Here is a 13,829-nt window from a genome sequence, read left to right as displayed (position 1 = left end):
AGTGATGTAAATGTGAATCCAGTGATGTAAATGTGAATCCAGTGATGTAAATGTGAATCCAGTGATGTAAATGTGAATCCAGTGATGTAAATGTAAATGTGAATCCAGTGATGTAAATGTAAATGTGAATCCAGTGATGTAAATGTAAATGTGAATCCAGTGATGTAAATGTGAATCCAGTGATGTAAATGTAAATGTGAATCCAGTGATGTAAATGTAAATGTGAATCCAGTGATGTAAATGTAAATGTGAATCCAGTGATGTAAATGTAAATGTGAATCCAGTGATGTAAATGTAAATGTGAATCCAGTGATGTAAATGTGAATCCAGTGATGTAAATGTAAATGTGAATCCAGTGATTGGCACAGCCTGGTTGTCTCCTAGTAACTAAATCATGGTCACTTCACCCCTGCACGTGGCACGGATACAGGGACAGAGGAGTGATGAAAACCCTGTCCTGGACCTAAATGCCTGTGTAAGTTACTGTGAGAGAGGATAAGACCTGTGTAAGTTACTGTGAGAGAGGATACGACCTGCGTAAGTTACTGTGAGAGAGGATAAGACCTGTGTAAGTTACTGTGAGAGAGGATACGACCTGCGTAAGTTACTGTGAGAGAGGATAAGACCTGTGTAGGTCACTGTGAGATAATATAAGACCTGTGTAGGTTACTATAAGATAAGACCTGTGTAGGTTACTGTGAGATAAGATAAGACCTGTGTAAGTTCTTGTGAGATAAAACTTGTGTAGGTTACTGTGAGATAAGATAAGACCTGTGTAGGTTACTATAAGATAAGACCTGTGTAGGTTACTGTGAGATAAGATAAGACCTGTGTAGGTTACTATAAGATAAGACCTGTGTAGGTTACTGTGAGATAAGATAAGACCTGTGTAGGTTACTATAAGATAAGACCTGTGTAGGTCACTGTGAGATAAGACCTGTGTAAGTTCTTGTGAGATAAAACTTGTGTAGGTTGCTGTGAGATAAGATAAGACCTGTGTAGGTTACTATAAGATAAGACCTGTGTAGGTCACTGTGAGATAAGATAAGACCTGTGTAGGTTACTGTGAGATAAGATAAGACCTGTGTAGGTTACTATAAGATAAGACCTGTGTAGGTCACTGTGAGATAAGATAAGACCTGTGCAGGTCACTGTGAGATAAGAGAAGACCTGTGTAGGTCACTGTGAGATAAGGTAAAGGCTGCAACATTCCTGAACCTGCTCCCATTACATCCCATACCCACCACTGTTTCTCCTCTATCAAGACAGGATCCCTATGTAACAGCAGTGAGAAAGAGTGGACCTGTAGCTGGGAATGTGCTCGGCCAGGGGAAAATAGCCAGTCGCGTCATGACAGGGGAATTAGAGGGAATTGATAAACTTGGCTGTAAAAGTCACCCTATTACTGTGTTTGCATATGCAGTGGATATCTGCAAAATGATCTGTCCTTTTCTCTCTCTCTCTCTCTCTCTCTCTCTCTCTCTCTCTCTCTCTCTCTCTCTCTCTCTCTCCTCTCTCTCCCTCTCTCTCTCTCCCTCTCTCTCTCCATCGCTCTCTCTCTCTCTCTTCTATAATCCTATAAAGTGTGATAAAGAAGGTCAATGCTGCCCACACTTCCTCATCTTACTGTGTCCACTGTTCTATCAGACCTATACCCAGGATTCCCCACTTAGCAGAAGCAGACAGAGGTCCTGTCACTCTCGCCTGAGACAGGTAAGCAGTGACATGACCTGGACCAGAAGACATAGAGCAACTAGAGACTATTTACCCTGAGTCTTCACACATCCATCCCTTTCACAGAAACACCAACACTCTCTCTCTCTCTCACGCACACACACACACACACACGCACACGCACATACACACACATCCATCCCTTTCACAGAAACACAAACATCCCTCATCCCTGACCACACCCCCATACCTGACCACACACCCATCCCTGACCACACCCTCATCCCTGACCAGACCCCCATCCCTGACCACACCCCCATTCCTGACCAGACCCTCATCCCTGACCAGACCCCCATCCCTGACCACACCCCCATCCCTATCCAGAGCCTCATGCTCACACCTTCATCCCTGACCAGACCCCCATCCCTGACCACACCCCCATCCCTATCCAGAGCCTCATGCTCACACCTTCATCCCTGACCACACCCCCATCCCTGACCACACCCACACCCCAATCCCTGACCAGACCCCCATCCCTGACCACACCCCCATCCCTGACCACACCCTCATCCCTGACCACACCCCCATCCCTGACCACACCCCCATCCCTGACCACACCCCCATCCCTGACCACACCCCCATCCCTGACCACACCCCCATCACTGACCACACCCCCATACCTGACCACACCCTCATGCTCACACCTCCGTCCCTAGTGAAATAATAATTGTTTGCCACTCGGCCTTAAATTGTACCAATTAGTTTTTCTCAGTCGACCAATGATATTTGAATAATACATCATTAGATTTTTACATGGTGTTAAAATGCTGCTGTTTTATTTATATACTATTTATTAAATTACGAAACCAAGACACAATCCACAGTATATCTGTAAATACAGTCATACTTGACAAAGCACATTCATAATTTAAAACAGTGCCTTGCAAAATTTTCAACACCTTTGGCACTTTTCCTATTTTGTTGCATTACAAACTGTAATTTAATTGGATTTTTATTTGGATTTCATTTTAATGGACACAAAATAGTCCAAATTGGTGAAGTGAAATAAAACAATGTACTTGTTTTAAAAAATTACACAAAATAAAAAACAGAAAAGTGGTGTGTGTTTATGTTTTCACCCCTCTTTGCCATGAAGCCCCTAAATAAGATCTGGTGGAACCAATTACCTTCAGGTCACATAATTAGTTAAATAAAGTCCACCTGTGTGCAATCTAGGTGACACGTGATCTCAGTATATATACACACCTGCTCTGAAAGACCCCAGAGTCTGCAACACCACAAAGCCAGGCAAGAACAAGGAGCTCTCCAAACAGATCAGGGACAAGGTTGTGGAGAAGTACAGATTAGGGTTTTAAGTTATAAAAAAATATCCAAAACTTTGAACATCCCACGGAGCACCATTAAATCCATTACTAAAACATTTGAAAGAATATGGCACCACAACAAACCTGCTAAGAGTTGGCCGCCCACCAAAACTCACAGACCAGGCAAGGAGGGCATTAATCAGAGAGGCAACAAAGAGACCAACGATAACCCTGAAGGAGGTGCAAAGCTCCACAGCGGAGTTTGGAGTATCTGTCCATAGGACCACTTTAAGCTGCAAGCTCCACAGAGCTGGGCTTTATGGGAGAGAGGCCAGCAAAAAGCCATTGGTAAAATAAAAATAAAAGAAAACAAGTTTGGTGTTCACCAAAAGGCATGTGGGAGACTTCCCAAACATATGGAAGAATGTACTCTGGTCAGATGAGACTAAAATTGATATTTTTGGCTGTCAATTAAAACGCTATGCCTGGCACAAACCCAACAACTCTCATCACCCCAAGAACATCATCCCCACAGTGAAGCATGGTGGTGGCAGCATCATGCTGTGCGGGTGTTTTCCATCGTCAGGGACTGGGAAACAGTCAGTCTTTCAGAGATTTGAGACTGGGACGTAGGTTCACCTTCCAGCAGGACAATGACCCTAGCATACTGCTAAACAACACTCAAGTGGTTTAAGGGGAAACATTTAAATGTCTTTGAATGGCCTAATCAAAGCCCAGACCTCAATCCAATTGAGAATCTGTGGTATGACTAAAAGATTGCTGTACATCAGTGGAACCCATCCAACTTGAAGGAACTGGAGCAGTATTGCCTTGAAGAAGGGGCAGAAATCCCAGTGGTTAGATGTGCCAAGCTAATAGAGACATACCCCAAGAGACCTGCAGCTGTAATTGCTGCAAAAGGTGGCTCTACAAAGTACTGACTTTGGGGGGAGAATAGTTATGCACACTTACGTTTTCAGTTTTTTTGTGTGTGTGTCTTATTTCTTGTATGTTTCACAATAAAAAATATTTGGATCTTCAAAATGGTAGTTGTGTAAATAAAATGATATAACCTCCAAAAATCCATTTGATTAATTCCAGGTTAATTCCAGGTTGTAAGGCAACAATATAGGAAAAGTGCCAAGGGGGTGAATACTTTGGCAAGCCACTGTACTGTTTCACTGTATCTATCTGTTTATCCTATTTCGTACATACCCGTTTTATTACTTTGCATACTACTTGCATATCTTACTACTTGTTTGTGACTTTGAATTTTTCTTGTTGATGTTGAACTACACTGTTGAGGGAGCTTGCAAGTAAGCATTCTCCTGCAACCGTCATACCTGGTGAAAACTGTTTACTTGACGATTATATTAGATTGTGACTTGTTAGGCAGAAGAGAGAAATGCTAGCATTATTCTAGTCTAGTAGTTGGCTTTAATATAATATCATATCACATCTGCCATGTAGCAGACACTTTTATCCAACAGCCGCTGATACATACTAATTACTGTAGTCTAGTGAGATAGCATGGCTGGTCATATTACTCTACACTCTCACAAAAAAGGGTTCCGGAAGGGATATTCTGCTGTCCCCATTGGATAATCATTTTTTTGTTCCAGGTAGAACACTTTTGGAACCCAAAAGTGTCTTACATGGAATCATTAGGGTTCTACCTGGACCCCAAAAACTGTTCTTCAAATGGTTCTCCTATGGAGACAGATAATGATAACCCTTTTAGGTTCTAGCTAGTGTAACCGATGTGAAATGGTGGTGCTCGCTAATAAGGTTTCAATCGGTGACGTCACTCGCTCTGAGACCTTGAAGTTGTTCTTCCCCTTGCTCTGCAAGGGCCGTGGCTTTTGTGGAGCGATGGGCAACGATGTTTCGAGGGTGTTAGTTGTTGATGTGTGCAGAGGGTCCCTGGTTCGATGCCAGATAGGGGCGAGGAGAGGGGCGGAAGCTAAATTTACACTAGCACCTTTTTTCTAAGAGTGTGTCTACTTCAAGGAGTTGTACAGCATGTGGTATGGCTAGGGTATTTTAGTTAGGCTTTGACTTTTCTTCTTGTCTTGCTCCACCCTTAATAAAGAAATGTGTTACTGTATGTTGACAGATCTCACATTAGTTGACGTATTTGCTGAGATTTAGAAAATACCACAAACAACACTTTTAAATTGTGTATTAGCTGATGACACGTGGAAGCCAATACCATGAAATATTGTGATATGCTTTAGTAACCACGATACACTCAGTGGTGTGACCGAGCACTGTCTGTCTTTCTGTCTGTCTGGTGGGAAGAGGCTATGGTAATATATGTGACTGGGTTCCTCTGTGATATCAGTACACAATTTAAATAACTTCCAATGCACAATTACTACAAAAAATAAAAAATAAAATGATACAATAGCTACAACAATGTAGTAGATTGCAAATACATTGTTCACAAATAAGGGCACCATATTGTAACAAATAAGGGCACCATATTGTAACAAATAAGGGCACCATATTGTAACAAATAAGGGCACCATATTGTTAACAAATAAGGGCACCATATTGTTAACAAATAAGGGCACCATATTGTTAACAAATAAGGGCACCATATTGTTAACAAATAAGGGCACCATATTGTTCACAAATAAGGGCACCATATTGTTAACAAATAAGGGCACCATATTGTTAACAAATAAGGGCACCATTTTATTTTCAGTTCTGGATAGAGTTTTTATGGGAAAGAAATAGCAAAACAATCACAAGCCTTGTAATGACTTCTGTGTTTGGTATTTCCCAGTTCAAAAAGTGAATGCACCCAACTCATATGTATGACTTTTACAACTGGTAATTACCAGCTTCCCACTTGGTTATAAATGCATCAATAAACTCTACAGTAGGATCTGAACAGTCTTGTAAATAGGCGAGTGTCTCTGCTCAATGACCATGTTCATGTCTAACAGGGGAAAAATTCAATTGAACTTTGTGTGAACACTTCAGAGTTTTTACGAGGCTTTGCGGCAGAACAGAAGAGATTGAGAGTGAATAAGTCCCAAGCCTCGATAGCAGCTTCTCTCACTGCTAATGGAGACAGTAAGGTTAATGTAGTCCTCCAAATCCTCGACAGAGCATCTCCCTGTAATTCACACAGATGAAACAACGTTACACAAGATACACACAAAAATGTAGGCTTCTTCTCCAAATGATGTTTCAAATAAACTCCCATTCTGGTTGTCATGGATGCGAATGATAACGATGCATTCAAGGATAAAAAGTGCAGGACCAACATGGAGGAATGAGGACCCATGATGAACTACTTTATGCCCTTACAGTGACTCTTATGCCCGGACAAGATCAAACCCAGGTAACATGTTTTAATAAGAAGAGACATTTTGGAAGATGCATTTGAAGAAAACACTGTTGCACCATAGAAGTCGGTAAAATATCTCTGTCTCTGTCCCTCTCCCTCTCCCACTCCCTCTCGCTCTGTCTCTGTCCCTCTCCCTCTCCCACTCCCTCTCGCTCTGTCTCTGTCCCTCTCCCTCTCCCACTCCCTCTCCCTCTCGCTCTCCCTCTCGCTCTCCCTCCCTCTCGCTCTGTCTCTGTCCCTCTCCCTCTCCCTCCCCTCTCCCTCTCCCTCTCCCTCTCCCTCTCCCTCCCCCTCCCTCTCCCACTCCCTCTCCCTCTCCCTCTCCCTCTCCCTCTCCCACTCCCTCTCCCTCTCGCTCTGTCTCTGTCCCTCTCCCTCTCCCACTCCCTCTCGCTCTGTCTCTGTCCCTCTCCCTCTCCCACTCCCTCTCCCTCTCGCTCTGTCTCTGTCCCTCTCCCTCTCCCTCTCGCTCTGTCTCCCTCTCCCCTCTCCCACTCCCTCTCCCTCTCGCTCTGTCCCCTCTCCCTCTCCCTCCCTCTCCCTCTCGCTCTGTCTCTGTCCCTCTCCCTCTCCCACTCCCTCTCCCTCTCGCTCTGTCCCTCTCCCACTCCCTCTCCCTCTCGCTCCTCTCCCTCTGTCTCTGTCCCTCTCCCTCTCCCACTCCCTCTCCCTCTGTCTCTGTCCCTCTCCCTCTCCCACTCCCTCTCCCACTCTCTTCTACACAAATAATCTTTTTGGATACTAAACAACGTTTACCATGTTTCAGTCGATATTATGGAGTTAATTTGGAAAAAATTTCGGCGTTTTGATGACTGAATTTTCATTTTTTTTTTGGTAGCCAAACGTGACGAACAAAACGGAGCGATTTCTCCTACACAAAGAATCTTTCAGGAAAAACGGAACATTTGCTATCTAACTGAGAGTCTCCTCATTGAAACCATCCGAAGTTCTTCAAAGGTAAATTATTTTATTTGAATGCTTTTCTTGTTTTTGTGAAAATGTTGCCCGCTGAATGCTAATGCTAAATGCTACGCTAGCTATCAATACTGTTACACAAATGCTTGTTTTTGCTATGGTTGAAAAGCATATTTTGAAAATCTGAGATGACAGTGCTGTTAACAAAAGGCTAAGCTTGAGAGCTAATATATTTACTTTATTTTATTTGCGATTTTCATGAATAGTTAACGTTGCGTTATGTTAATGAGCTTGAGGCTGTATTCACGATCCCGGATCCAGGACGGCTAGAATCAAGAGGGTCAATCTTCCAATGATTTGCCTACAAATACGTCACAATGCTGTTGACACCTTGGGGAAACGACAGAAAGTCTAAGCTCATTCGTGACCCATACACAGCCATATAAGGAGACATTGGAACACAGCGCATTCAAATTCTGGGGCACTTCCTGTATGAAATTTCATCTTGGTTTCGCCTGTAGCATTAGTTCTGTGGCACTCACAGACAATATCTTTGCAGTTTTGGAAACGTCAGAGTGTTGTCTTTCCAAAGCTGTCAATTATATGCATAGTCGAGCATCTTTTAGTGACAAAATATCTTGTTTAAAACGGGAACGTTTTTTTATCCATAAATTAAAAGAGCGCCCCCTATATCCAAGAAGTTAACAGCGCCGAATAGTGAATGTGGACAAAAACAAACAATACCTCACAATGATGGAAAGACGCAAAGAACTGAACTCAATAATGTGTGTAAATGACATACAGGTGTGTGAACAGGTGATCAGAATTCAGGTGATTGGGATCTGGTGAGTGAGCTGCATTTGTAACCGATGTGAAATGGCTAGATAGTTAGCGGTGGTGCGCGCTAATAGTGTTTCAATCGGTGACGTCACTCGCTCTGAGACCTTGAAATAGTTGTTCCCCTTGCTCTGCAAGGGCCGTGGCTTTTGTGGCGCGATGTGTCACGATGCTTCGAGGGTGGCTGTTGTTGATGTGTGCAGAGGGTCCCTGGTTTGAGCCCAGGTAGGGGCGAGGAGAGGGACAGAAGCTATACTGTTACACATTCAGGGGATCTATGTGTTTGAGAGTGTGAGCTTGAAGGTGGGCTGGAAAGTGAGCTGCGTTCAGGGGATCTACGTGTTTGAGAGTGTGAGCTAGAAGGTGGGCTGGAAAGTGAGCTACGTTCAGGGGATCTACGTGTTTGAGAGTGTGAGCTGGAAAGTGAGCTACGTTCAGGGGATCTATGTGTTTGAGAGTGTGAGCTTGAAGGTGGACTAGAAAGTGAACTACGTTCAGGGGATCTACGTGTTTGAGGGTGTGAGTTGGAAGCAGACGTTACACACTACATTATAAGCTGTCCGCTCAGATGGGAAGTTCAGTATCTGTGGGGGGCATTAATGGGAGGGGGTAGTTGTCCCGATGTGAAGGAATATGCTTTCGGAAATTCATTGATCTCAGGCCCTGTCAATGAATGTCTGACATGTCCAACAGTTCTACAGGATAAAGTCGGTTTTTACTTCTGGCACATTTCCCATAAGGTTCTGTTGGGTTGTTTATGGTTCTGTTGGGTTGTTTATGGTTCTGTTGGGTTGTTTATGGTTCTGTTGGGTTGTTTATGGTTCTGTTGGGTTGTTTATGGTTCTGTTGGGTTGTTTATGGTTCTGTTGGGTTGTTTATGGTTCTGTTGGGTTGTTTATGGTTCTGTTGGGTTGTTTATGGTTCTGTTGGGTTGTTTATGGTTCTGTTGGGTTGTTTATGGTTCTGTTGGGTTGTTTATGGTTCTGTTGGGTTGGTTATGGTTCTGTTGGGTTGTTTATGGTTCTGTTGGGACATTTTCGGGGGATGCAGAGCTGTTTATCTGTGTGTGTGTGTGTGTGTGTGTGTGTGTGTGTGTGTGTGTGTGTGTGTGTGTGTGTGTGTGTGTGTGTGTGTGTGTGACAAGACCACAGCTGGTGTAAAATGAATGTAGTCAAAATACCCAGATCAACGTGCTCCACTTTTTAACCTTAGAGGAACATAGAAGATCAAGATATACAATATATTATCAAAGTATGTGGACATCTGCTAATCGAACATCTCATTCCAAAATCATGGACATTAATATGGAGTTGGTCCCCCCCTTTTGCTGTGAAGGCTTTCCACTAGATGTTGGAAAATTGCTGCAGGGACTTGCTTCCATTTAGCCACAAGAGCATTCATGAGGTTGGGCACAAACGATTATGCCTGGCGCGCAGTCAGCATTCAAATTCATCCCTAATGTGTACGATGGGGTTGAGGTCAGGGCTCTGTGCAGGTCAGTCAAGTTCTTCCACACCTATTTCAACAAACCATTTTCTGTACGGACCTCGCTTTGTGCACTGGTGCGTTGTCATGCAGGTCCAAACAGGTCTCCAAACAGCTCAGGGACAAGGTTGTGGAGAGGTACAGATCATGTTTGGGTTATAAAAAAAATATCCAAAACTTTGAACATCCCACGGAGCACCATTAAATCCATTATTAAAAAATGTGTATAGTATATATATATATATACATATTGTGTATTTGTAGTGTACTATATATGTGTGTGTGTGTGTCATATAGTGTAGATATATGTTGTATTCAGGGTTGGGTAGTTTACTTTATAAATATATTCCGTTACAGTTACTAATTACTTAGTAATTACTAATTAAATAGTTACTAGTTACTAACTAATACAAACTTGTAATCAGTAACGTAACTGTTGGATTACCCAAACTCAGTATTATAATCTGAGTACATTCCGCTACTTTTAAAATACTTTCCCTTAAAGAGATATTTATTATAAGACGATGAAAATGTACCATTCAAAGACATCTATTGCATTAAAGTTTACATAGCTGGGCATATATGGATGTTACATTTTACTTTATGGGTTGGTTATGTAGGCTTCTTCTAACCTATCGCTGTCTACTACATATAAATAATACGATTAAATTACATCTTTACGTTAAAAACAAAAGTCTATCAGAATCACAGTCATTCCAATACATAACAATAACCCTTGATCTTCAAGAATAGGACTTGGAAATATGGAAGTACAGATTAGTCAAATTGTGTTACCTGAGCATAACCCCCAAAAATCAAGGACTTATTAGCCAGTCCTACTCTGTTGTTTAGGATTTTGTTGTCGTGGAGGACTGATTGGGCACTTTAATGTAATCAACAGACATGTAATCTGTTACTCCCCAACCCTGAGTGTCTCTATAGTTTATATATAGTGTATTATATAGCATAGACACAGTGTATTATATAGGGATTTTATAGTGCATATATAGTGTACATAAACATCAGAACTAGTACATTATAGCCTGAGCTCGACCGCTCTTATTTAGTTTAGTATTAATGTATGCAGAGCTTATATGCTCTTAAAATGAAAAATAGCAGGTGGTTTTTGATTTGTGTGTACTCACGTGTGTGTGTGTGTGTGTGTGTGTGTGTGTGTGTGTGTGTGTGTGTGTGTGTGTGTGTGTGTGTGTGTGTGTGTGTGTGTGTGTGTGTGTGTGTGTGTTTGTGTGTGTGTGTTTACCCATCCTGGCGTGATGGACCTGGGGCTTGGCATTAGATTATCCTAAACGGTTCCATCCATTTGGTGACGTCAGAACCCTCACAGACAGAAGTGTCCAATCCTCCTTGCAGGTCTCACACTGTGATGTGTGCCACTTGGAATTCTTTATGCTATTTGTGGAGTTCTGAAAGGAAGACGACGACAGTGGTTGGATTCTCTTCTTCACAGTCTCAAACACACACAGATATATTACGCCTTTATTACATAATGATTTGTTAATGACTTAAATGTAAATGTAAATGTAAAACTATAATGATGTCATGACATAGGGTACAGAGTAGTAGGTATAACAGACTCAAACAACACAAGTTAAATTCATCTTAATACTATATAAGAAAGGGTGTAATTTACAGTAACACAACCTGATACGTTTTTTTCATATAGACAGACACACGCGCTGACTTACAAATACACACATTTCCTCGGAAGGAAGTATTGAATCTTGGTCTCAGATATGTGTGTGAACAAACATGTACCTCTGAGGACTCATTCTACACGTGGAGAGATTCAGCCCAGGGTGGAGGGCAGGGAGGCGGGGCTAAGAAGTCATGCCCCCATTTTAACCTTCGATGTCATGCCACTGTATCTCTTTCATTTCGGGCCACTGGCTGACATGCTGATAGGATGTGTGATTCTGTCAGCCCTTGGTTCTGTCAGCCCTTCTGTCAGCCCTTGGTTCTGTCAGCCCTTCTGTCAGACCTTCTGTCAGACCTTCTGTCAGCCCTTCTGTCAGCCCTTGGTTCTGTCAGCCCTTGTGTCAGCCCTTGGTTCTGTCAGCCCTTCTGTCAGAACTTGTGTCTGCCCTTCTGTCAGCCCTTGTCTCAGCCCTTGTCTCAGCCCTTGTGTCAGCCCTTGTGTCAGCCCTTGTGTCAGCCCTTGTGTCGGCCCTTGGTGTCGGCCCTTGTGTCGGCCCTTGTGTCGGCCCTTGTGTCGGCCCTTGTGTCGGCCCTTGTGTCAGCCCTTGTGTCAGCCCTTGTGTCAGCCCTTGTGTCGGCCCTTGGTGTCGGCCCTTGTGTCGGCCCTTGTGTCGGCCCTTGTGTCGGCCCTTGTGTCAGCCCTTGTGTCAGCCCTCGTGTCAGCCCTTGGTTCTGTCAGCCCTTGTGTCAGCCCTTGTGTCAGCCCTTGTGTCAGCCCTTGTGTCGGCCCTTGTCTCAGCCCTTGTGTCAGCCCTTGTGTCAGCCCTTGGTGTCAGCCCTTGTGTCGGCCCTTGGTGTCAGCCCTTGTGTCTGCCCTCGTGTCGGCCCTTGGTGTCAGCCCTTGTGTCAGCCCTGTCGGCCCTTGTGTCGGCCCTTGTGTCGGCCCTTGGTGTCGGCCCTTGTGTCAGCCCTTGTGTCAGCCCTCGTGTCAGCCCTTGGTTCTGTCAGCCCTTGTGTCAGCCCTTGTGTCAGCCCTTGTGTCAGCCCTTCTGTCGGCCATTGTGTCAGCCCTTGTGTCAGCCCTCGTGTCAGCCCTTGGTTCTGTCAGCCCTTGTGTCAGCCCTTGTGTCAGCCCTTGTGTCGGCCCTTGTGTCGGCCCTTGTGTCGGCCCTTGTGTCAGCCCTTGGTGTCGGCCCTTGTGTCGGCCCTTGGTGTCGGCCCTTGTGCCGGCCCTTGTGTCAGCCCTTGTGTCGGCCCTTGGTGTCGGTCCTTGATGTCGGCCCTTGGTGTCGGCCCTTGGTGTCGGCCCTTGGTGTCGGCCCTTGGTGTCGGCCCTTGGTGTCGGCCCTTGTGTCGGCCCTTGTGTCGGCCCTTGTGTCGGCCCTTGGTGTCGGCCCTTGTGTCGGCCTTGTGTCAGCCGGCCCTGGTGTCGGACCTTGATGTCGGCCCTTGGTGTCGGCCCTTGTGTCCCTTGTGTCGGCCCTTGTGTTGTGCCCTTGTGTCGGCCCTTGTGTCGGCCCTTGTGTCAGCCCTTGTGTCGGCCCTTGTGTCGGCCCTTGAGTCGGTCCTTGGTGTCGGCCATTGCCCCTTGTGTCAGCCCTTGTGTCAGCCCTTGTGTCGTTGGTGTCCCCTTGGTGTCGGCCCTGGTGTCGGCCCTTGTTGTCCCCTTGGTGTCGGCCCTTGGTGTCGGCCCTTGGTGTCGGCCCTTGTGTCGGCCCTTGGTGTCGGCCCTTGCTTGATGTCGGCCCTTGGTGTCGGCCCTTGTGTCGGCCCTTGGTGTTGGCCCTTGGTGTCGGCCCTTGGTGTCGGCCCTTGTTGTCGGCCCTTGGTGTCGGCCCTTGGTGTCGGCCCTGGTGTCGGCCCTTGTGTCGCCCTTGTGTCGGCCCTTGGTTTCGCCCTTGGTTTCGGCCCTCAGGCCCTTGGTGTCGGCCCTGGTGTCGGCCCTTGGTGTCGGCCCTTGTGTCAGCCCTTGTGTCAGCCCTTGGTGTCGGCCCTTGGTGTCGGCCCTTGGTGTCGGCCCTTGTTGTCGGCCCTGATGTCGGCCCTTGTGTCGGCCCTTGGTGTCGGCCCTTGGTGTCGGCCCTTGGTGTCGGCCCTTGGTGTCGGCCCTTGTTGTCGGCCCTTGGTGTCGGCCCTTGGTGTCGGCCCTTGGTGTCGGCCCTTGGTGTCGGCCCTTGGTGTCGGCCCTGGTGTCGGCCCTTGTTGTCGGCCCTTGGTGTCGGCCCTTGTTGTCGGCCCTTGGTGTCGGCCCTTGTTGTCGGCCCTTGGTGTCGGCCCTTGTTGTCGGCCCTTGGTGTCGGCCCTTGGTGTCGGCCCTTGGTGTCGGCCCTTGGTGTCGGCCCTTGGTGTCGGCTACCTGAAGAAAACAAACAACAAGGGAGTGTCCACCAGAAACATTTTATAAGTGACATTGATTGTGTTTGCAAAACGTTTAGAGCAGTTCTTCAGAAGAGAATCAACAACCGTAGCAAAAGAGGAGTGACGTTTCCTTGGCGACCATATCAAAACAGAAGGCTGGCATTGACAATGAGAAGAAATAGACTGTCGATTCAGTCGACAGGGTTTTGCGGAATTTT

General features: G+C 45.6%; 1 protein-coding gene across 1 annotated transcript; it reads left to right on the top strand.

Annotated features, from left to right (window-relative positions):
* Positions 1-394: 394 nt before the first annotated feature.
* On the top strand, positions 395-12,693 carry LOC127914849 (keratin-associated protein 10-3-like). The gene is made up of 3 exons (XM_052492599.1): positions 395-475; positions 11,771-11,911; positions 11,953-12,693. The coding sequence occupies exons 1-3, from the start codon at positions 395-397 to the stop codon at positions 12,691-12,693; spliced, it is 963 nt and encodes a 320-aa protein (XP_052348559.1).
* The last annotated feature ends 1,136 nt before the right edge of the window (positions 12,694-13,829 follow it).

The sequence above is a fragment of the Oncorhynchus keta genome, chromosome 34 (genome assembly GCF_023373465.1).
Source record: "Oncorhynchus keta strain PuntledgeMale-10-30-2019 chromosome 34, Oket_V2, whole genome shotgun sequence".
In the NCBI taxonomy this organism is placed as follows: Eukaryota; Metazoa; Chordata; class Actinopteri; order Salmoniformes; family Salmonidae; genus Oncorhynchus; species Oncorhynchus keta.
The sequence above is the reverse complement of the archived record's forward strand: the minus strand, read 5'-3'. Positions and strand labels throughout refer to the sequence as shown.

Excerpts from the sequence above, each read along its gene's own strand:
- LOC127914849 (XM_052492599.1), top strand. The coding sequence starts at position 395 with ATGGTCACTTCACCCCTGCACGTGGCACGGATACAGGGACAGAGGAGT. Across the intron at positions 476-11,770 it reads TCCTGGACCTAAATGCCTGT|CCCTTGTGTCGGCCCTTGGT; the intron begins GTAAGTTACTGT and ends CCCTTGTGTCAG. Across the intron at positions 11,912-11,952 it reads CCCTTGGTGTCGGCCCTTGT|CCCTTGTGTCAGCCCTCGTG; the intron begins GTCGGCCCTTGT and ends CCCTTGTGTCAG.